Below are 23,079 nucleotides of genomic sequence, written 5' to 3' on the forward strand. Positions count from 1 at the left end.
TAAACTACTTATTATCAACATCTTAACAGAAAACCGGCAGGGCGAGGTCAAGGGACTTGGGCCAAGGCCACACAGCACCAAGAGCCCAGATGTAGATACTACCTCAGTCTGTCTCCCCAAAAGCCTGTGCTCTTTGCCCTGAAAAGCCCTTCTTGGCAGTAACCTCCCTGACCCCATCAGAATACATCACTCTTCTCATGAACTTGGGAGGCCACGAGATGTGGTGGCCAACCTGCAACTCCTCCCACCAATTGGGCCTTCTCATCAGGATCAGATTCACCTCCTGTCCCTTCACACACCGTTGGTGTTCAATGCATGCAATTCCCAGGAAGAGGCAGATTTCCTTGCCAGAACCAAAGTTTACCTGGAACATCCCTACAGATCTTCCTTCTCATCTGAGGGTTCTAGTTGGACCCAGGGAAGGAAGGCAAAGGGAAGGGAAGCTGACCTCATTCATCGCTGACCATTCCAGGCCCAAGGGCAAAAGGATGCTGGCATACTGAAAAGGCCTGCCGTTTGGGGGCCACCCAGGAAGCCCACGCTTTAGGTCACCTGCTGAATGCCAGGCACCCAGTGAAACGGGCCTTGAGACCCCCTCTAGGACAGCCAGGTCCAACATCCAGCTCTTCCACAGGGCATGTTCCTTAGAGAAGCAAAGACTCACCAACTCTCCTGGCCAAGGTCCCTGACAGCATCCATGCCAGGGGCTTGCTAGATCTAGGGCCCTCTAGCCGTGGACATGGAAGTTAAGCTGAGGGGCTAGGAGCTGGCAGCCTGAGTTGGAAAGACCTGGCCAGATGCTGGCTCTGCTGCGCACAAGCTGTGTGGTATTGGCCCATCTGCTAACTGCTCATTCTCCACCACTGTCTGCGGAACATGGAGGATAACTGTGCCCACCTCTATGAGCACCAGAAGAGAGAAAGTAAGGAGAAAACTTAAGCTACAGACAGGTTTGCTGCCGGTCTGGCAAGCCAAACTTTTCCCACCAGTCCCACCATCACATGAAACAATGCCAGGCCAAGTCACCAGCCAAGTCAGGATTCAGGGCAACCCAGGTAAGCCACACTCATGGTGTGGGTGGCAGGTGTGGGGTGTGCCTCTCCTCTCCCAAAGATGGATCCTCACACAGCCCTGGGACACGAGCAAAACACTTTTCCTTAGAATTAAACAAGAACTCTCAGCAAGGAACGCTTGGACCAGGCAACGAGAACTAGGTTACTGTTCACATGAATCTTTCCCCAAAAGCCCTTCTCACATAAACAAACACCTCTGGAGTGGGACTCCCAGACCAGGGAGGTGGGGAGAACGAGTCCTCAGAGACAAGACGACGTAGCTGGCAGGAAAAGCTCCCACAGCTAAGCAGGAGGCTCTGGCCCTGGAGAACAGAGCGTACCCCATGAGGTCCAGCCGCCACATTACACATCTCCATGTGTTTGATTAAAGGCCCTTCAATTTCTGTTTGTCTCCAGTGCCCAGTTACATAACTCTCCTTGGCTGCCCGCTGCTCAAGATATTCTACACACACGCCTGCTCTCTAACCACTGTGTTATCAGGACACTTCATCACCACTCTGTGGGTTCACGACAACAAAACAAAATCGTCTTAAAGTGGTTGCAGCCACTCTCTCTCCCAAAGAGCACCCTAGGGCTTTTATTTCCTAACCGCTGGTTAGAGAAGGAGAGAAAAAGGGCCTCCCCAAAACGTGCACCCCACAAGGAATTCAAGTGCTTCCTGCCCCAAAGGGCTTCAACAGATCAGCACCCTATCTCCCTCCGACGCGATGGGACTGTCGAGGTGTGGAGGTGTGCCACCGCCACAGGTGCCGAGCCACGTGCGTCCGTACCTTTCATGTAGGCCTCGATCTTCCGGATGAGCTCATAGGACTTGGAGCGGTCCAGCAGGGTCCTGATGGCAGGCAGGGGGTCCAGGACAATGGTCTCAGGGTGCGCATCGATGTATTCCTGAAAGGAAAACACACCTCTTCCGGTTGGAGGTGGGAGGCTGAGGCAGAAACAAGGTTTCCGCAGGATTCCATCCCTCCGTCCCCCCCCCTCCTTCCCCCCTCCCTCCAGCAGCCCCTACCTCTGCCCGGGCTTCACCCGCTCTGGGGGGCTTCACCCGGTCTGGGGCGGCTGCCTCCACGCTCCGGGCCACCCGGCCACGGCGGGATCACGTGGTGCCGGTCAGACCAATCAGCACCTTCCACCCTGGCCACGGGCTCGGGCACGTGACCCGAGCTGGTCCTATCAGGCGCAGGCTCCGAGCTCTTGCTAGGGATGCTGGGACAAGGCCGGTCCCCCCACACCGAGGCGCCGCGCGGCGGGGAGCGGCCCGCTGGGCTCTGAGGCGGGGACCTGAAGAGGCCGGAGTGAGGAACGGGGCTGACGGGGCGCGCAGGCTGCTTCTGCTCAGCTCGTCTGGGCGCACAAAGGCCCCCCCCGAATGCAGCCCGCTGCCCATGTGGATCACACCCCGCACGGAAAAGGCCCTGGGGCGGGCGGCGGCGGCGGCGGCGGCGGCGGTGGCGGCGGCGGCGATGACGGGAGGGCGGCTGTGGAAGGGTGGGGAGAAGCCCGGGCCGGTGTGTCTGCCGCCGGGAGAGGACAGCCGGGACAGAGGGCCCCGGGGCAGCCTGCGGCCCGCGAGGGGCCCCCGACCGCGTTGGGAAGCCACGCCAAGGCGCACGGCGGGAGGAGCTGCGTCTCCGAGAATCCGGCGCTGCGCCTCGCCGCCTCCGTGGGCCCCCCAGCTCGGCCCGGGGCCTGGAAGTGGGGCTGGCCCAGGCCCAGGGCCCTGTGAGTCTGCGGCCTGAAGTGTGGGATGCGGGAGCCACGGGGGGCGGGGGCGTGGCCAGGAGAGCCTGGGTGTCAGGGAGCTGTCCGTGATGAGCCGCAGTGTGTCCTCAGTGGGTCGCGCTCGTCCTGAGCCCTGGGGCTTGAAAGTGTGACCTTCTTTGGAAACTGTCTTTACAGACGGAATCAAAGGAAACTGAGGCCGCACGGGATTGGGATGGACCCTGGTGCACTGGCTGGTGTCTAAGATGGGGACCAGCGGACAGAGACACCGCGAGGCCCTCTGAGGACAGACAGGACCCAGGCCGCGCCTGCCCAGGATCCCCAGCCGGCCACCAGGACGGCAGGAGAGCGGGCGCCTCTAGCAGGAAGCAACCCCAGACGCCCTGACTTCAGATGTCTACTTCCTTAACGTGATGGAGAAAGAACTCCCTGTTGTGTGAAGCCACCGAGGGTGTGGTGCACCGTGTCCAGGCCGCCCCAGGGAAGGAATAAACCAGCTTATTGCATCCTCCTGCCCCCATCTACAAGACCAGTCTGCGGGGTCGGCAAAGGCCAAGGAAAAAGCCACAATGCTGCTTTTCAAGTCAGCCTTATCAACAAAAAAGAAAGCGCCGTTTGAAACTTTTTTTTTTTCAGTGAGCCTATTTTGGTTCCTAGTAATCATTTTTAAGAGCTCTCAACACAAAGCCAGAGATTTATATCTACTTCTCTCCTGAAATTTGCTCCCATCCCCCCGCCCTTGTGTTTCATACCAGAGTATCTGGTTATGGGCTCATTTGTGTCTTTTTTTTTTTTTTTTTTGAATGTTTTAAAAGACACTTCTCTGTTCCTAAGGGGGTGGCCAGAACATGCCAGCGGGGAGTTCTTCCCATCCCCACACCTATGAACTCTCTGGGGCCCACACGCTCTCCGCCCCTCTCCCTGCACACCCATCCTATAGACATAAACACAGAAGAGAAATCACCTTCCTCCTCCTCCCAAGATAGGTCAACAAGTCAGCTCAGTGACTGGCCCTCTTCCCTACTTATACAGAACAAGCCTGGCAGCCGATGCACACGAGCCCACAGTGGCCACCCACAGGGGCTGTGAAAAGCTGAGAAGTATCCTCAAGAAAAGATTATTACAAGCTGCATTCAGGCCACGGTTCCTGTCCAGTTCTCTCCTACAGCCCCAGCCTCACATAAGTGCCTAAGTGCCTGCATCTCTCCAAGGCTGGCTCCCCATCAGCAACTATCCCCATCAGCATCATTTCTTTGAACCAGGTCTACACTGCCATAAGAGTGTATCATTCACGGGACACCAAGATTCCCACATACGTACAAAATGTCACTGTCTTCATGTTAGAAGATCATTCACATAACAAACTGCACATCACCCACAGTGCTTAGGACATTGTGCAGAGTATTAAAGACACATGGGCTTTAATACTACTACTTCGCCCCGGATCTGTAATCCTGGCCAACAAATTCATATTGTGGGTTATGACCTGAAGGCCCTGAACTGTCCCCACACACCCTCTCCTCCTCCCCTACCCCAACACACTAGGAAGCAGCCTGGTGCAGAGAGAAGAGTAAGGGCCCAGGACTCAAACCCAGGCTCTCACTGTTACCACCTCCCAGGGTCACCCTGGGCAGGCCACCTGGCTTCTCTCAGTTCCCTCGTCTGTGACTAAAAACCTAAATTGGAAAAACAGGACTAGCGTGTATGGAGGCAGACTTTGGGGCCACACATGGGGGCTGTTTTAGAACTGGATGGAGAGCCACCTGCTAGAGGCATTACAGATAATGGCACACACACACATGCTTGCTGCTTGCCTAAAAAGAGGAGGCAGTATCAAAGATGCTGGCTTCAATGGGCTGGCCTAGTTCTCCCCCAGCAACTGAGTCCCATAAAGTCCAGACAGGATCCTTCCTCCCCCTAGAAAATCCACAGCCCGCCCCAGTCTCAAGAAGAGTATCCGAGTAGTTGCTGGATCTGGTTCCACTTTTATGTGTTAGGGCAGTGACCTTTAAAGAGAGAATTCAGAATCATTAAGACATGGATTTAAGCCAAACTCATGAGGGAAAGAAGTTAGAAGAAACCAAAGGGGAAAATATCTGACCAGCAGGCGCCAACAAGCTTTTGACCCAGGATGAAAGCATCAGTATTAACAGAAGAATTATTCCTAAACATGATCTCTTTTGGGACAGGACAGAGAGGGCAAAGAAAGTGTTTTTCCAATCACCCCGCTATCCACGGGGTGGATAGAAGAAGTGGATCTCCTTCCAAGCCTTTCAGCTTATCTATTGTACCACAGGCCTCATGCATTTTTCACAAGACTCTTAGAATTACCAAACTAATTGCTGGAAAAGTGAGCACCCTGTACCATTTTATCACCACTCAGAAGAAGAAAGGCCCAAACGGTCTCCATGGCAAATGGTAAACACATGTTCCTTTAGAACGTCTGCCCATAACACCTACAAAGGGAGCCTGGATGTTAATTAGGGGGGAGCCCAGCTTGAAGCAGACGGAAAAGGGGGGGAGCAGAGATAGCCCTAGTCAGAGGGCCAGGAGGAGGGTTAGAGAAAGCAGACTGTTTGTTGAGGGGACAGAGAGGCAGAGGCCAGCCAGGTGCCCCCTGCCCCTAGGCCCAAAGGATGATGATGCCAAGAGGGATGCTGGGCCCTCTCTGCTAGGCTAGGGGAAGCCCATCTTTCCCCACCAAGAATGTGAGCCAAATGAGATGACCAGGATGAACACCACAAATACCATTTCTTCTGCAGTTCCATTTATGGACAGGAAATGAGAGATGCAAGGGTTTGCTCTTCTCTAACAGAAAATGTAGGCAGAAGTCCCAAGTTCAAATCCGCCTCTGCCACTTACTCCATGTCTATGAAAAAGAAAGTATAGTTTATCTCTCTGAGATTGTTTCCTGGTGTGCAAAATGTCCATTTTACCCCCAAAGACTCATTTATTTCAGAGAGAGAGAGAGTAAATGCATGAACATAAGTGGGGGGAGGGCGGAGGTGAGGGAGAGCAGACTCACCACTGAGTGTGGAGCCTGATGTGGGGCTCAATCCCCTGACCCTGAGTTCAAGACCTGAGCCGAAACCAAGAGTCAGATGCTTATGTGAGCAATAAGCAACCTACGTGCCCCTGCATTTTGGATCAAACCTATCTCAGGTAGCTGCTGTGGGCAACAAGACCTGGACATGAAAGGAGCTGGTAGATAGAAAAACAAAGAGAGTTCTCAGAATTGGACAACACGTGGACTCTTGGCACCAAACCTGACTCAAGGTCTCTGAACTTACCCTGCCATGCCTCGTGCAGCAGGCAGGGGCATGCCAGCCCTGCACCTGAGGTGAGCAACAGGGCTATTCTGGCTGGGTGGGGTCAACCCTCCTGCTGACGCCCAGAGCACCACAAAATCCCATGCCCTGTGGCCCAGGCTCCAAGGTGCACCCTCTGTGGACAGGTCCTGGCAGAGCCCACAATGCCAGCTGCAGCCAGCCAGCCAGCTCCTTACAGGGGAGCGAAAGAAGTGCCTGTGCATAGTTCCTGCCGCCTCAATTCTCAGAGGTAATAGATGTTCTGGCCCACTCCCCCAAAACACTGCAGGCCCCTTTTTAGAAAGTGGTGATTCACATTTAGAGATGCATGCTGAAATCATTTATAGATTAAATATGAGTGGAATACAGGTCGAATCTGCTTCAAAGTAACCAGGCACAGGGAATGGTGAGAGAAGTAGGTGAGGCAGAGAGAAAACAAGAGTGGCCATAAGTTGCTAACTTGTGAAGCTGGGTGGTGGCATGTGGGAGTGTGTGCTGTAGCATTCTCTCAAGTATTTAAATTTTCTGTAACAAAAAATCGGGGACAAAGCAGAGGGAGGGAGTAAAGTAACCAGGCAGGTCCTCCCTTTCTTCAATCCCACACACCCCTTGTGCCAGATACAGATTCAGACACCAACACTATCTTTCCAGAAGGAGCAAGAGGCAGCTAGCCAGATGGGAAACACAGTGAGAGATTAATTATGGAAAAGATGATAATAAATAAAAATCATCATAATTTTTAAATAATAGCAGTCACCACTTACCCAGGACCGGCTGGCTACATGCACACAGCTGGGAAAATGTGGTTTTCAAGCACCATGTCCTTTAATATAAAAATCAATGAGGTGAGAGCTGAAATTACAGAACTCTTAGAAGAAAGCACTGGTATACATCTCTTCATGGCCTTGAATCAGACAACAGTCTCTTAGATATGAGACCAAAAGTAGAAAAGAAAAAATAAGCTGAAAATCATCGACATTAAGTGCTTTTGTGAATCAAGGACACTACCACCCGCCTGAGACCTGGCAATAGCCTCACTTCATGGCACTCATGACCCAGCTGCTAAAAGGCCACCTGCTGGACTGTGTGCCTGAGAGCTGGGCCAGGCACAGCCTAACCTCTAATCTCCATAGCAGGATTGGGAAATCAGGCGCAGTGAGATTTTCTGTTCCAGAAATCTCCCCTGTAGGGGCACGGAGCAGGGATAGAAGCAGCATCACCACACAGAACACAGGAGGGAAGCCCCTTCTCCTCTCCAGGCTTCTTCCTCCTCTAGAAGGCACATGCCAATCCTGTGAAGATGCATGGGAGCTGGAAACGGCGAGACCTGAAGTAGAACCCTGCCTTTCCCCCTTAGGACTCTGGGTCTCCATAAGCCTCAGGCTCCCATCTGTCAAATGGAGACTGCCATAGTTCCTACCTCACAAGATGTTCTTAAACAAAAGAGAGAGAGAGAAAAAAAAAACCCTGAAAAACAAAAACCACGTTTATTGAGATAGATTTCATATACCATTCAATTTACCCACTTAAAGCTTACAATTCAGTGATTTTCATATATTGACAGAGTTGTGCAACCGTCAGCACAATTAATTTTAAGACATTTTTACCTCCCCCCCAAAAAAAATCCCATACCTTTTAGCTATCAGCTTCAATTCACCCATTCCCTCCAGCTCCTGGACATCACTATTTGTTTCTATACACTTGCCTATTCTGGAAATTTCATATAAATGAAATCCAGTGCAGTCTCCTGTGACTGGCTTCTTTCACTTAGCATAATGTTTTCAAGGCTCACCCATGCTGTAGCATGTGGCTGAATCATATTCCACTGTGTGGATCTACCGGATTTGTTTAATCTGTTGATCAGGTGACACGCATCTGGTTTGTTTTCACCTTGGGGCTTCTATGAATAATGCTATTATGAACATTTGTATACAGGTTTTGTGTGGACTAGCAAGTTTTCATTTCTTTTGGATTATATGCCATATATTCTTGGGTAAGAATGCAAAAGATCACATAACTCAGCTGCTCAGGCATGGATGTTTTAGGTAGCGATCACAGCAATCTACCATGGAATACAAATAAACCATTTCCTTGCTTTCTAAAAGCTGCAATCACACAAAATGCTAGATTTGACCCTCAAAGACATCTCTGTTGTTTATAGAGTAAACAACTCTATTTTTATTCTCATTTCATAGATGAAAACACTGAGTCTCTGAAAGGTAAAGTGACCGGCTCAAGGTCATAACCAGCTGGGGCTCTGCCAGGATTCAAAACCACCCATTACGACATCGAACCCAAGGCCCTGCAGTGTACCTTGTCACCTACCTAAATACAAGTTATGTGGCTGAAGTGCTTTTAATTCCCAGGAAGTCTAAGGACTCATTTCTAATCTAAGTGCTAAATAACCTGTACACAACTCAGGCAGGTCTAGAATAGGAGAGGACCAAAGCCTGGGGCCAGTGATGGGAAGTTGGGAATGAAGAGACCGGGAGCTGCCCAGACCGTCCTTGGACCTCATAGTATCTCCTGGGTTTCTGGGAGGCCGGCTCTCTGAACCATTCCTAAGTATCATATCTAAGCACTTAGAGAGCAAACATGCAAGCACTGCGGTGAGAGTGAGTCCCGCCCATGTTCTGGGACTTTCGATCTCAGCAAGGTGGGACAGGAAGCAGCACAGTGAATGCTGAAAAGGAGTCACATACAGGGCTGGGGAAGCTAAGTGCCAGGTTCCCCTGCCAACCCTTCCTGTGCATATTAACCTGAAGGCTGGAGGGAGTGGCAGAGAAGCTTTCTAGGAGGAGAATTAGAGGATTAAAGTAAGTTTCAGAGAAACCCTGCTGGCCAAGAGTGGTGTTGGGGACGACCAGGCGGGAAGCCATTCACAGAACAGGGATTTGAGAGCATTCAACTTGTTGGAGAAAGTTAGCATTCTAGTTTGGTAACTAGCCTCTTTCCTTCCAGAGTCTCTGTTCCACACCCTCAGGAAACTGTCACATGAGAGCCCGGCGGGTCCTCACTGAGCATGGAAAGAAAAAGAAGGGGCAAGGCAGGTTGGATAAAGGCAGGGAAGGAGTGGGAGCCCATGTGTGGCTCTAGGGAGCAGCTCTGTGCTACTGTTTGATCTGGCGGTTTACACGGTATATCTGGTTTGTAAAATTCATGAAACTGCTCACTTAGAGGTACAGTTTTCTACATATGTATTACACTTCAACTTATTGGGGGAAAAAAAGGAAAGCGAAGAAAAGCACTGGACTAAACAAATAGCAAGGACCGGTCCCAGTCCCTGCTCTGCAGCGTGGTCTGCCTTGCATTTATCCTCTCTGGGCCTCCAGCCTCCTCTTTGGAGTAGGCCAAGGATGGAAAAGGAGGCACAATCTACCACACCTCCCCAGGGCCATGGCAGCTATCACCACTGATCATGGCAGCAGTCACTTGGGGATCACAACAACCTTTTGTACTAACCCAATGGGATTCAGAATCCTGATCATCACTTGGTTGTAGAAGTTAGATAAGCACAGGCACTCAAGGCAAATCCCACACACCATGCCTAGAATGAACTCCTCAGGCTGATTCCCAAGACCCTGTGAGTCAGAGTTTGTGTGTTTCCGTTAGCGCTCTGTCACCAAACAAATGTGGAGGAAGACTGACAAGGCTTCCCTGTGGCTGTTAAAAATTACTCACTGGGGCTTTAATGGAAAAAGAGGTAACCTTGGGCTTACTCAGCAAAATCTCACTCCTTCGACTCTTCCTGAGAGCACAGCCCAAGGCCAGATCTTCCAGCTGATGGCCACAAAGCTGGCCTTTGAACTAGCTCCTTCCACACCAAGTGGTGGATGAAAGACAGGAAGTTTCCAGTTCCTAAAGTCTTAACACTGTGATGGAGGTCCTGGCAAGACACCAGAATGAGTTATTACTAATAATTACAATAATAATGATTTTGATAGCAGCCAACTTTTCCTGAATGTTCACCAAGTACCGGACAGTGTTCTACACACTTTCAAGAACTGACACACTCATTCCTCAGAACAGCCCTACACAGTATGTCCTATTAGCAGCCCCATTTGACAGATAGAGAAAGTAAGGCTGCAAGCACCTCAGTACCTTGCCCAGGCTCTCCCAGTAATGAAGTAGCCAAGATGGCATCTGATCCAGGCTATCTGACTAGTTCTCTACTCAGCAAAGGCGGCATGGAAGCCCTAGTTAAAGGAAAGACACCTCAATCTTAGCTACAGCCAGAATTTCTCATGTGCATTCTTTCAAAATTTATGTTAAATAAAAAAAAAAAAAATAGGTCTTTCTCATGTTCTGCTAATGAGAAGGACATGACATTTGGTGCCAGTACAGGTATTTAAAGCACCCAAGAAAAAAAAAAGCACCCAAGAAAAAAATGGCAAAAGAGTTTGCAATTTTCTTTCCTGGAAGCAGAGTCACAGATGGTGAGACCTTGCAAAACCGAAGGTCCCTCAGTCCAGCCCATCTTTTCAGAAAGGAAAGAGAAGTCGAAACTAGCCTGAGGTCACAGTGACGTGGCAGAGATGACCTCCATCTGCTCTCCTACCACCCCGGAGTCTGCCCAGGTTCACTTGGCTCCCAGAGGTCCCAAGGAACAGCCACATTGGGCTAGAGTCTCTGCTTCTGTTGCCAGCTCTGGATCAAGACAAACTAACAACAACCACAAGACAACTACCTCTTAGGAGAGTAATAAATGGCATGACCAGATGCTAGAGACCACAATGGCCTCTGTGACGAAGATCCATATGGCACCAAGGGAAAGCCCAGGGCAGGGTTCTCAAGGCCAGCACATGCTGCACGCACAGGATGCCTGCAGCGGGCACCTACCAAGTGAGGGAGTGGGACCCGCAGAGGGAGGTCTAATAGATAAAACGGTGTCATGGGCAATCAGACTTTCAAATGCACAGTATGCTTCCAGAGAAAGTGAAACCCATTCCTGGGAGATCGGCTCCACATGAGGATGAGGTCATGAGCCATACTGAGCAGAGCTTTCTGGGGAGGACAGCTAACGAATCCTCTGGGAAGACTACTGAAGCCATGGAATCAACAGTATTCACGGACATGAAATCAAATGAAGCTAGAGCCAAATGTCCCCCAGGCAAAGCCTTCCTGGCACCACCCAGAATACCTGTTTGTTCATTACACCTTACAGAAAACCACATACAACAGATAGTCCTGGAGAATCCAAGCCAGACCTAGGTGTCTTGATGCAACAGAATGTGCTAGGCAGCCAACCATGGCCCTAGCTAAACCAAAGCACCCTTGACTATTCTAGAATCACAGGCTAGGTGTCTAAAGAGGTAGCCAGGTTGGGCATAGGGCTGGGACTAGCGATGCATTCAGCTAAACCTTGGAGGTGGGCTTCTGGAGGCCAAGAAAGCGTTGTGGCAGCATCTAGTATATACCAGGGGCAGGACTGCCAAGTCCAGCCACACAGGGTACCATTCACAGAGTCTGCCACTGACCTGTGCAGTGCACAACCTACATAACAGTCCAAGGTTTTTGCTTTCCAAACACTGGCTAGCTGACCATTTCTTTCCGCCCAGCAGCACCTGGCCAATCCCAATCCTAGCATGAGGACCCTGAGACACTGTGAAAGTTAGGGTAAAGACAGTCAAGAAATTCGGGTTCAAGTCCTAACACAGCCATTAACTTTATGTGTACTTCTGAAAGGCACTTGAATCATCAGTATTTCAGTTTTCCCACCTACAAAAACAAGTAGGTTAGAATAACATTTTTATAACATCCTTTCTGACTTTTAAGTCCTAGGATTCTTGGGTTCTGTGAAGTGATAAATGAACCAAAAAACCTCTTAGGGCCCTGCAGTCCAGGGCCTGTTCCCCTCGAGCATATGCAAAGTGCAACAACTACACAGAACCCAGTCTTGTTAGGACAGTGCCACATGTACCCACAATAGAGGGAAGAGACTGAGTGGAACAGGCCCATGAGTGACAGATGGCCAGTGGCTCTGCCACTGACATCAGTTCTTTGGCTCAAGCAATACCACACACACCCGGACTGCCTGTGAGTAGGGGCTAAGTCGACTCTCAGCCCAGAGTCTGTAGAGGGCAGCTCCTCGCCCGCTACATCTCTAACCCTCCAATATGACTCGTTGGGGAGTGCTGGGCTTCCACGCTTCAGACACCTTGGTCTTAATTGACCCTCATCTGTATTCTGGAGAGATTGCCAGTGTCTGAGCACTCAGCCTGAGGCCACCCAGAGAGCATGGGGCCAGGCAGGGGGAGCCCCCGAAAAGTGTGTGTGTACACATGCATGTGTTGTGCATGCGTGCAGGTGCACATGTGCACCAGGGTGGAGGCGCCTCTGCCACTACAGAGCGGCCACATTCTGCCCACCCTCACTGGGGGCTCCTAAGTGCAGAGATGTAGGGAATGATGACATTGCCATATGGGAATGTGCAGGGGTGTGCCTCGGGGGCTAATCTAGCGGTGGGGGAGGGCAATGGAAGGAGGAGAGAGAGTTTCCGGAGGGTTTCTGATGACCACGAAGGGTCACTGGCATGAGCCACCAGGAGAAAAGGCATTCCAGGCAGAGGGGACGGCACGAGCAAAGACATGAGGTGAGGGAGCGCAGCATGCCTGGGCAGACCGAGGTCTCAAAGAGGTTATACAAGGCAGAAAGCAGGATAGAGAGCTAGAGACACAGCAGCCAGGGAGTCTGGATAGAATTCTAAAGCAACAGGGTCCCGAGCTGAGGAGTGGCAGGGCCAGCTCTGAGTCTTGCAGCCACTGGTCTATCGGCATGTGTGGCCTAGGGGCTGAACTGACAGGCAGCTGGCGCTAGAGGCATGTGCGCTGGACTTTGCCGTTTGAGGACCAAAATACTGCTGACCTTTGGCATGATTTGGCAGAGCCAGTGAAAGGAAAATGATGCGCTCTGTCCCATAGCCTGGTTGCTCTTCAGACCTGTAATTTAAACCCACAAGCTCAGGCTGGGGTGGTCAGGCCCTGATAGCGCAGGGATTTCAGAAGAGTACGGCCAGGTGTGAACACATGAGCACCAGACACACACGAGATGGCATCAGGTCAAGGTTCAGACAGGCTGTGTGAGCCTGGCTCAGATGCTGCCCCCGCCACGGCCCCGAGTGCCAGCAGCAAACACAATGGGATGAGGGGACTGCTAGGGGCACACCCCCTCCCCCCGATACTCCAGAACTCCAGGCCAAATTATGCCAATGAGAAGAGCATCTCCCAAAGTGGTGGAGCACAGGCCAATTCTAGGTTGGTATAACTTTATGGGAAGAAACTGGGCACCAACCAAAATTAATAATATAGAAACTTAGTATTTCTATTTTGAGGTGTTTACGCCACAGAACTGCCCGCATGCGCATACAGATACGTGTGCAAGGGCATTTCATCACTATGGCATGTTCCATCACTAGAGGGCTGCTTAAGGGAAGGATTTAAGGTCAGTGAATGGAATACCATGTAGCCATTAAACAGAGTGAGGTAGTCCGAAAGGCTGATGTGAAATCATTTTTTTTTTAAGATTTTATTTATTTATTCATGAGAGACAGAGAGAGAGGTACAGAGACACAGGCAGAGGGAGAAGCAGGCTCCATGCAGGGAGCCTGACGTGGAACTCGATCCCAGGTCTCCAGGATCAGACCCTGGACTGAAGGCAGTGCTGAACTTCTGAACCACCCAGCCTGCCCTCGTTTCTAAGATCTACTGTCTGAACAACGGCTTTGTGTAGGGAAAGGAAGACCATTTCTGTTCACTAACACAGAAGCCTCTGAAAAGGCTCAAGGCCAAAGGGAACCGATGGCTGCGCCCAAGATGGGAACTGGCTGGCTGGGTGGCAGTGGTGGAAGGGACTCTGACATTACCAGAGTCAGCCTGTCAGGGCCGCTGAGAGCCATGTACAGACGACCCAGCACCTAAGGAATGTGCGAGTCACAGTCCACAAGATGACGATGATTCTCGGTCCCAGATGGAGCACCAGGTAGGAGAAACACTGGGGCATCCAGGGAGGGCCCACCAAGCTTCCTCAGAGCAGAACATGAGCAATAAGCAGCCCCGCGCCCGTCCTTCCTGATGAACAGAACAGTTACAGGACAAGGGGTTCTAGAGGGGCCAAGGAGAAGGCGGAACACCCAGGCCCCAGCCTCCAGGATGAGCTGTGCAGACTCATACCATGGATGGGGCAAGCGAACCCTTTTCTGCATGAGGGGAAGGAAAGTGCTGAGACAGTGCCTGTGTGGGTCCAGGAGACAATGGGTTCTCCTGGGCCTGTGACTCCATATGCCCGCTTTTGTGTCCCAGCTGGTGGCCTCCGGGTCACCCCGGCACCCCCATCCCGAGGCCAGATGCCCCCCATGACTGTCCCTCCACCTGGGTCATCCTCCCAGCCCATCTCCACTGGGCAAATAGCCTGGGTAGCACATTGTGGTCCCTATGGGTGAGAAAGTCCATGAGGAAATGAGCTCCTGCCAAAATGTAAGCCCAAATGCTGAGGAAGAAGGGGCCAGAAGTAAACAGAATGCTGTTACTAAAGATGGCAAACACCTCCTCCCTGCCCTTCCCAGCCCCCCCCCCCCCCCCCCCCCCCCCGCCCAAGGAAAACAATCCCTCCCTTTCGGTGCCCAGACTGCAACACCAAACTTCTAAGTGCTCACAATCCCCTGTCAGCAGGAGCTGGTGCAGTGCCTGGCCAGACTGGTCATCTGATGATAGTCACATGCCCTGTCACGGAGCCACGGCCTCCTCAGGTCCTCAGGAGAGAGATGGAGGCCATGCAGGCCTCTGGAGCCAGGAGAAGAACCTGCAGGGCTGGGTGCTGGTCGGAAGCATCCCCTCACAGGCTGACGCTAAACCAGGACAGATGAGCATTGCCATCCAGGGTTGCAGTGGGGCTCCGGGGGTCCCAGCAGTCTCCTGGCCCAACCATCAAGAGCTGGTGGCTGAGCACAGCAAGGACCAGAAAGGGGCTGTCTGTTCCCCACTCATGCAGCTGTCAGTTGGGCCCCACGCTCTTTAAGCACCTGTCTTAACACCTCCGTGGACCCCCTCCACATGTGGGGCCCACGGACACTCCCCTTCCTGTGAGCATCTGTAGAGCCCCTGCCCTGGGGCCACCTCCCCCTCACCCCCGGGATCCTGGCCTAGCTACGGGAGCCCACCGTAGTTCCCAGAACAAGCTGAGGCCTCCCCAGGGCCTGCAGGAACCCCCAGCTTTGCTGGGTGTGTAAGTGTTATTCACTGAACTCAGGGAGCCCACACTGCCATGGTAGGGGAGGGAGAAAGAGTCATTGGGAACTGGTGCAGGGTCTGCAGTGTGCTGCCCGACTTCAGAAAAGTCAGGGCCACTCTCGTCAGAGCCACCTGGGTCCCTCCCATCTGCACTCGGGCCCCCAGTGTCCTGCTTCCAGCACCAGCTGCAGCTCCCCAGAACAGCCAGCCCCTGCTGCCACCCCACATAAGCACCACATGCATTACCCCGCTGGCCGAGCTTCACAGGCTGACTTCCCCCTGCACCTCCGGCCTTGCTCCAGCCACAGCCATCAGGCATGCTCAGTCCCTGTGCTCTGATACCCGCACCAGCTTACTCAGGGTCCTTGAACCTCTGTGTCCCTGCTGCCCAAGGGCTTGGAAGACACTGCCCCAGGCTGGCTCCATGACCTCCCCTTGATCAACCGGGCTTTTAGGCTTCAGCTCAAAAGTCAACTCCTCAGAGAGGCTGCAGCTTGAAATGGTAAGAACTTCCCTGTTGTCACAGCCTTGATTTTTCTTCTTTCTAGAACTTACCTTAACTAGAGACTGTGTGTGACTTTTTCCTCTATTTGCTTGTGTTTTGTTTGCATTTCCTTTGCTCCACGCCCCCCCCCCCCATAACAACTGTGTGGGGGCAAGGGGTGAGTCCATCTGATTTGTCTTATTTATTACTGTATCTGTAGTCTTTGAAGACTCCTGGCCACAGTAAGACTTGCTGGATGAACGACCCAATAGATCTTTGATGATCAATCTTCGAGCTCAATGAACAGACTAAGAGACACAGGCCGGGTCAGGGGCTGGAAGCCAGGGATTGTGGGAAGTCAGAGGCCCAAGACAGTTGGGCGTGGACCCCAGCAGCATGGGCCATGCGAGGAGGGCCTCAGGGAGGTCCCCATGCCTCGGAGGACCAAGGTCAGCAGAGGCCAGCTTGGCTGGTGAGAGGCTTTGTGATTTACTGCACGAAGGTGAAGAAAACCACAATAGCTATATCGTGAACATGCAGCCCATGTGGGAAACATGGAAACGAGGCAGGAAGTCACGGCCTCAGAACACAGCAAGAGGAGAATGGAGAAGGTGACTTTTCTGTTGCAGGGGTTATTGAAACAAGAGCCCAGGAGACAGACTTCAGACCTCATGGTCTGAGATCCCGATCTCCAAAACCCAGCTCCTGTATCCAATGAGGCGTCAATATCAACGTGTTTAAAACAGGAAGAGCTTCACTTACCCACCGAAGCCCTCAGAACAGCTGTGCTCTGGGAAAAGTAGGGGTTTCAACCAGGGGCAAAGTGGCCCCCCAGGAGCCATTCAGCAATGTCTGGAGGCATTTTTAGGTGTCACCATTGAGGGTGGTGTCACCAGCATTTAGTGGGTGGACATTGTATAATGTACAGGACAACCCCTCAGGATAGTCGTCTGGCCCAACAAGTCAGCAGAGCTAAGGAACCCTGAAATACCGTGCATGAAAAGTTCCTCTTCAGGGCAGCCCCGGTGGCCTAGTGGTTTAGTGCCGCCTTCAGCCCGGGGTGTGATCCTGAAGACCAGGGATCGAGTCCCACATCGGGCTCCCCGCATGGAGCCTGCTTCTCCCTCTACCTGTGTCTCTGCCTCTCTCTCTCTCTCTCTCTCTCTCTCTCTGTGCTGTCATGAATAAATAAATAAAATCTTTAAAAAATTAAAAAAAAGAAAAGTTCCTCTTCAACCTTGGAAAACTTGATTATTTATAAACATTAGTATTTCTAAAACCCAACATACCTCAAATCCTCTGCCTTGGAACACTGACCATCTACACACAGCCAGTGTGCTGGGTCAGAGTGCAGGCTTCCAGGGCAGACATGCCCTCCCACTGTGCCACCCAGTGCTGTGCAAAGTCCAGCTCTGCTGGGGGCTGGAAACGGGGTCATAAAGTCGTGGGTCTGCCTGGGGGACCAATCTTCCGCTCCATGCAGGAAAGGCTAATGGCACTAAATGGCACCAACCTCCCCTGGGGAGAAGGAATGATTCACCACCAATGCCTGACCTGGGCACACAATGGGAGATTGTGTAGCCATCTCCACCCGCAGCTGGGTGGGGGGGGGGGGGTGCGGGGGTGGCCTTGTAACCCAGGGCAATAGTCACAAAGAGGCTGACCTCAGGGCCACCCCAGGATCAGACCTATCCTCTGAGGCCAGGGTCACCAGCTATGCCCAGTTCTGCCTCCACTGGGATCTGCTGGCTGACATTCATCACTGTGCAGCACCAGCGGTGCCAGAGGCAATCCCAGATGGTGACCTCTTCCCTCAGGTGACCCCGGATCACTGGCCCTCACCCTCCCAAGGGTCGGTCACCTGCCAGCCAAAGCTGCCCCGAGGCATATTTGGAAGAACATAGGCTACAATCCTGGCTGTCCAGTTCTAACTGAGCAATCCCAGGCAAGTGCCTTAACTTTCTTGGGCCTGTTTCCTTACTTGAAAAATGGGGAAGTAATTCCACTTTCCCAGGGATTGAAGTAAGCACAAAATGAGCTAAGAGATGTGGAGTGCCCAAAAAAACAGGGGGTCAGCTGGGACCCACTTGGGAAGAAGCACAAGCCTCTCGCAAGGTTCCATGGTGACCACCCAGACCCTTTGCACCACCAGACCCAGCATTCTGATTCTGACACCCCCAGCCAGGGAGCCCACATGCCACTAAGCTCTGCTCCCAAATAAACAAAATCCACTTATTTTTTGTTAGTTTTAGATGTTCTCTCCCTAATCAGGTTAGAAGGCCCAGAACAACAAAATTGTGCTGCTTCTGCTTCCACTCTGCCCCTCCAACATGCGGCACACAGCCCACATCAGAAGTTGATAGGTTGTGATCCGGCCCAACATGAAATCATTTCGGAGCCCTAGGGATTGGGGGTAAGTGGAGCTGTGGTCTTGGAGGGGATCATTGCTGCTCATGGCAACCGCAGCTCCCAGTGCCTCCACCCCATGCTGCCATCCTCGCACGTTCCCATGGTAGCAGGCAGGGCCACTGAGGCCCCAGGGGCGGAGGCGGGCCTAGGACCTGAGTCTCCAGACCTCCACCCAGCCCTGCCTCCTGTTAAAGTCAATGCACCTTTCTGCTCCTGTCACAGAGATGCCTCCCATTAGGGGACATTTCCATAATTGCGTCGCGGACTACAATCACGACTGAGAACTCTCCGGTCGGCTCGGGTGAGCCGTGCTTGTGCTGGGGTGGTGGTAATAATACTAATAAGAAGAAGCTGGCCTGACTCTGTGGCCTCTTGGTGACACACGTCATCACACCCAGGCGTTCACTGTGAGAGTAGGGAACATGTATCCACAAGCACACACGCTCAGAGCGAGTGCTGTTCTAAGGGCATGGCGCATCTTCCTTGTTCAATCCTCATGACAACTGTTGTTTTTAATTCCTGGGAGGAAAGGATGCTGTGGGGCTGCTGCACTATCTCCACCGCATCTGGTTCCCTGGCCTGCAAGCTGACCATGCGCGCGTGCCCACCTCCCTGTGGTGTGGCTCAGCCATGAGAATAGGTGAGGCCACTCACGTGGCAGAGTCCACGGCAAGTGTTGTGCTGGGGCACAAACTAAGGGCTGGAGCTCGCTTCACAGAGTTCTCCTCCTTTTGCCACGATGACAACCTGTCTTGAGCTGCCCAGTCACCCCAGCTCCCAGACATGCAGCAGAGCCCCACCAACCCCCCTGATGTCAGAGGGAACTGGAGTCTGCAGCTTGACTGGGAGGCGGGGGGCAGGTGCCACACAGGCCAGAGGCAGCAGGTGCCCTGCCTGGGCTCCAGGATCCACCAGCCCAGGCCTAGCACTTGGGTGCTCACGCAGTCAGCACACCCAGTCCTCCCGTAGCCCTGGGAGACAGGGATGCAGACTGGCCCTGTTTCACTGATAAGGGAACTGAAGCGTGGAGGAAATTAAAAGACATTCCCAAGGCCGGCCAAAAGGCAGCAGTGCAGAGAGCCCTGGCCCCAGGCAGCAGGCTCTATTAGCAGCGTTCCCAAGTATTCTGCTCTGGGACACAGGAGGCTAAAGGAGGAAAATAGGCAAATAAATCTATGGAGCCCATAGATGTGAAGTATAAGGAGGGCTGCAGGAAGATGTGCAAATGACCAAGAAGCACAGAACGAGATGCCTGATGTCAGCAGCTGTCACAGAGCTTAAATGAAAACCCCAAGATACCACGTGACACCCATTAGGATGGCTGAAGTGGAAGTCAGGTTAAGTGCTGGTGAGGAGGTGGGAACACCGAGGCTTCACACTCTGCTGGTGGGGATGTCAGCGCAGCCCTGGGAAGGCCAGTGCTGGGGGTCCCTGCATCAAGTCAAGAGCTACCACATGACCCAGCAGTGTGAATGTGTATATAAAAGCTCATAGCAGCTTTTTTTTTTTTTAAGAGAGGGAGAGGGGGCACCTGGGGACTCAGTTGGTTAAGCATCTGCCTTTAGCCCAGGTCGTAATTTCAGGGTCCTGGGACCGAGCCCCACCTTGGGCTTCCTGCTCATTGGGGCGTCTGCTGCTCCCTTTCCCTCTGTCCTGCTGATGCTCTCTCTCTGAAATAAATAAAATCTTTTTAAAAAGAGAGAGAGGGAGGGCAGCCCTGGTGGCTCAGTGGTTTAGCGCCTGCCTTCAGCCCAGGATGTGATCCTCGAGACCCTGGATCCAGTCCCACGTCAGGCTCCCTGCATGGAGCCTGCTTCTCCCTCTGCCTGTGTCTCTGCCTCTCTCTCTCTCTGTGTCTCTCATGAATAAAATAAATAAAATTTTAAAAAGAGAGAGAGAGAGAGAGAGAAAGAGACTCTTAAGCAGACTCCACACCCAGTATGGAGCCCAACATGGGGCTCAATCTCACGAGTGGAAATCAAGAGTCAGACATTTAACCAACTGAGATACCCAGGCACCCCTGCAGCGTTATTCTCAATAGTCAGAACATGGAAATGACCATCAAGTGATGGCTGGACACACGATGTGCATCCAAATGGAATGTTACTCAGCCCCCAAAAGGAAGAAAGCAACGATTCCCAACATGGGTGAGCCTTGAAAACCTTCTGCTCAGAGAAAGAGTCACAGCAGTCAAATACCAGATGATTCTACTCATATGAAAGCCCAGAAGAGAGAAAACTCTAGGGAAATAGAAAGTGGTGGTTACTTAGGGCCAGCAGGGGAGGTGATGATCGTTCCAGATTTCAGGGGTTTTTTGGGGGGGTGACGAAAATGTCCTGAAACGGACTGCATGGATCCTGAATCCACTAAAACCCCTCAGACTGTCACTTTAAGTGTGCAAATGGTATGGTACCTCAATAAGCCTGTTTTCAAGCTAAGGAGTGGAACATGGGGGCTGGAGTACTATAGAGTGATTCAAAAAGCTGTTTCCTTTCAGGTAAAACCAACACGCAGAGAGAGTGTGCGCTCTCTGCCTGCATCCCCGAGGTGAGGACAGAGCACCTCCCTAGATCCATGTGGCCAGTGGCTGGCTGGGACCTGATGGGTGAGCAGGAATTGCCCTGCGTGGGCCCATGGGTGCTGGCCTGTCACCCCCAAGAGATCCTAGTGCCTCCGGGATGAGGATGGGGCACTGTGGGGTTCTGAGGACCATAGTGTCCTCACCTCTCAGAATTCATCCTGCCTCGGCCATTCTCCCTCCTCAGGAGGCCTCTCTCCTTCCAGGGAAATCTGACCTTATCACCCTTACCATGCCTGCAGGATCAGGTCCAAGCTCTATGGCCTGGCCAGAAGAAGCCATCTCTCCCCAACCTGTTCATCCTGTGGTTCCCCAGTCCGGAGGAACCCTCACACACACCCGACAGGCAGGGCCATCTGCCTCATGACCCTTCCTCGTGTCCTGCTTCCCACCCCCACCCCCACCCCCAGCCCTTCACTTCCTCCTCTGGCCCAGCAGGGCACCCTGAATGAAGCCAGCACCCACCATGCTCTTTTCCTTCACCATCTACGGGCACAACTGCTACACAACAGGTACCATGTGCGACAATGGGATCTCCGGTGAGCCTGACACGGATGCAACCCCTGCCCTAACGTGCAGCTAACCCCTGCATGAACAGACAGGACCAACTGCTTGAGCATTATGCACTTCCCAATGGAGGGAACGAAACGCAGAAAGGTAGGAGGGCCTAGGGTAGCGGTTCTGTCCTTAGTGAGATGGTCAGGGAAGCCTCCCTGAGGGAGGGGCACCTGAGCTGACAGCTGGGGGTGAAGAAGGAATCCCAAGCACAAGGACAGCCTGGGCAAAGGCCCTGAGGCGGGCAAGAGCACAGAGCCTGAGGCACAGGGGTGGGGTGGGGGGGCGAGGTGAGGATGTGGGTGGAGAAGATGGCCAGATCATGCAGGCTTTGTCTCTGTAGGTCTCGTCTCATGGGCCTCACGCAAGACTGAACGAAGTCTTTGTTACCACTGCAAACAGGAGGCACAGGACGGTGTGTAACACCAGGACACGCAGTGATCAGGTGGGCACCAGCCCTAACTCATCACTCTAGGGGCTGTGAGGGTGGTCCTTATTTCCCCATGGGCCTGCCCTCTGGGCTAGGTCCTCCCTAGTGTTTTCAGAACACTTAGCAATCCTCTAGCTGGTCCAGGCAGGGAAATAGGTATCAATTTAGACGCAAACCTCCTTCCTCCATGCTCATTCAGGGAAAGCCCCAGGAAGATCCACCTTCAGCTCCACCTGCCCCACAGAACACAATCACTGTAACCCTTCTGGGCAATTCTGAGGCTGGAAGAGGCAGCAGGAGGAGACTGCCCCAGCCCTGGTAACTGTGCCCTGAGGGCGCCACAGTGAGAAGGTTCTCTTTGCTCCCTGGGGAAACAGCTCAAGAGAGGCCAGGACACCCCCAAGCACAGGGATGGAGACCCTCCTACCACCCCGGCCACACTTGCCCCCACGGGCAGGACCCCCAAGGTCTGCTCAGTGATAGATGGATCTCAGGCAGAGCCACGGCGGCACCAGGCTGCTGGCTCCCCATGAACTCTGGACAGAAAAACAACTGAATCATCCTGATGATTCTCCAACCAAAGTTCTCTTGGGGCCAATATTAAAAAAGGCTTGGGGGGGAGTAGTTTCTAAGGCAACCAGCTTTAGTGATGTGCAAGGAACCCCAGGCCTACACCCCCACCTTTCCTCAAAGGCAGCCAGGAAAGAAAGCATAACCTGTGAGCTCAGAATTCCTTTATATCCCAGGAGCAGGATGCTCGAGGGCTGGGGGGACACCTCAAGAGACTCCTCTTCCTCAACTCACTGCTCCTGGGCCCTGAACGTGGCATCCAGGGAAGGCCCCTCATGACAAGCCCCTTCTGGGGAAAACCATCTCACTCTGCATTCTTATTCACAACAAACTGCAGAAACAAACCCGAGCCCTGGGCTCTGCCTCCCTGCTGCTGAGCTGGGGTCCCTACCTACTCGAGCCAATGTCTCCTCCTCAAGGTCTTGCATAAATATTAATACAAGAATCAGAAAACCAGGGGCGGGACCAAGGCTAGGTGCCAGTTTATCTGGTCTGGCTCACACCCTACAGCAGTGTGGGTAACTCGGTCAGCAGACAGGGACCCTGTGGCAGGAGGAAGGCCTGAGTGTAGCCGCACAGGCCTCTCCCTGGGCTTCAGGGCCCTGAAGCTTCTTTCCAGTGGCCCTCAGCCACTGTCTCTTCCTTTCCTGGGGCCTCTGGAAAGCTCAGCCTGTCACCCTTTTCCCCAAAGGATTGTTCTCTTCACAAAGAAGGAAATGTCCTGGC

General features: G+C 52.7%; 1 protein-coding gene across 7 annotated transcripts in view; it reads right to left on the minus strand.

The window, feature by feature from the left end:
- Positions 1 to 23,079, minus strand: part of ITPK1 (inositol-tetrakisphosphate 1-kinase) — a 161,793-nt gene that overhangs the window by 43,230 nt on the left and 95,484 nt on the right. For all 7 annotated transcript variants that reach the window (XM_072761183.1, XM_072761184.1, XM_072761185.1 and 4 more), the window contains one exon: positions 1,844 to 1,961. In XM_072761183.1, the coding sequence (XP_072617284.1) occupies positions 1,844 to 1,961 (118 nt within the window). The remainder of the gene's footprint in view (positions 1 to 1,843; positions 1,962 to 23,079) is intronic.

The sequence above is a fragment of the Vulpes vulpes genome, chromosome 6 (genome assembly GCF_048418805.1).
Source record: "Vulpes vulpes isolate BD-2025 chromosome 6, VulVul3, whole genome shotgun sequence".
NCBI lineage: Eukaryota > Metazoa > Chordata > Mammalia > Carnivora > Canidae > Vulpes > Vulpes vulpes.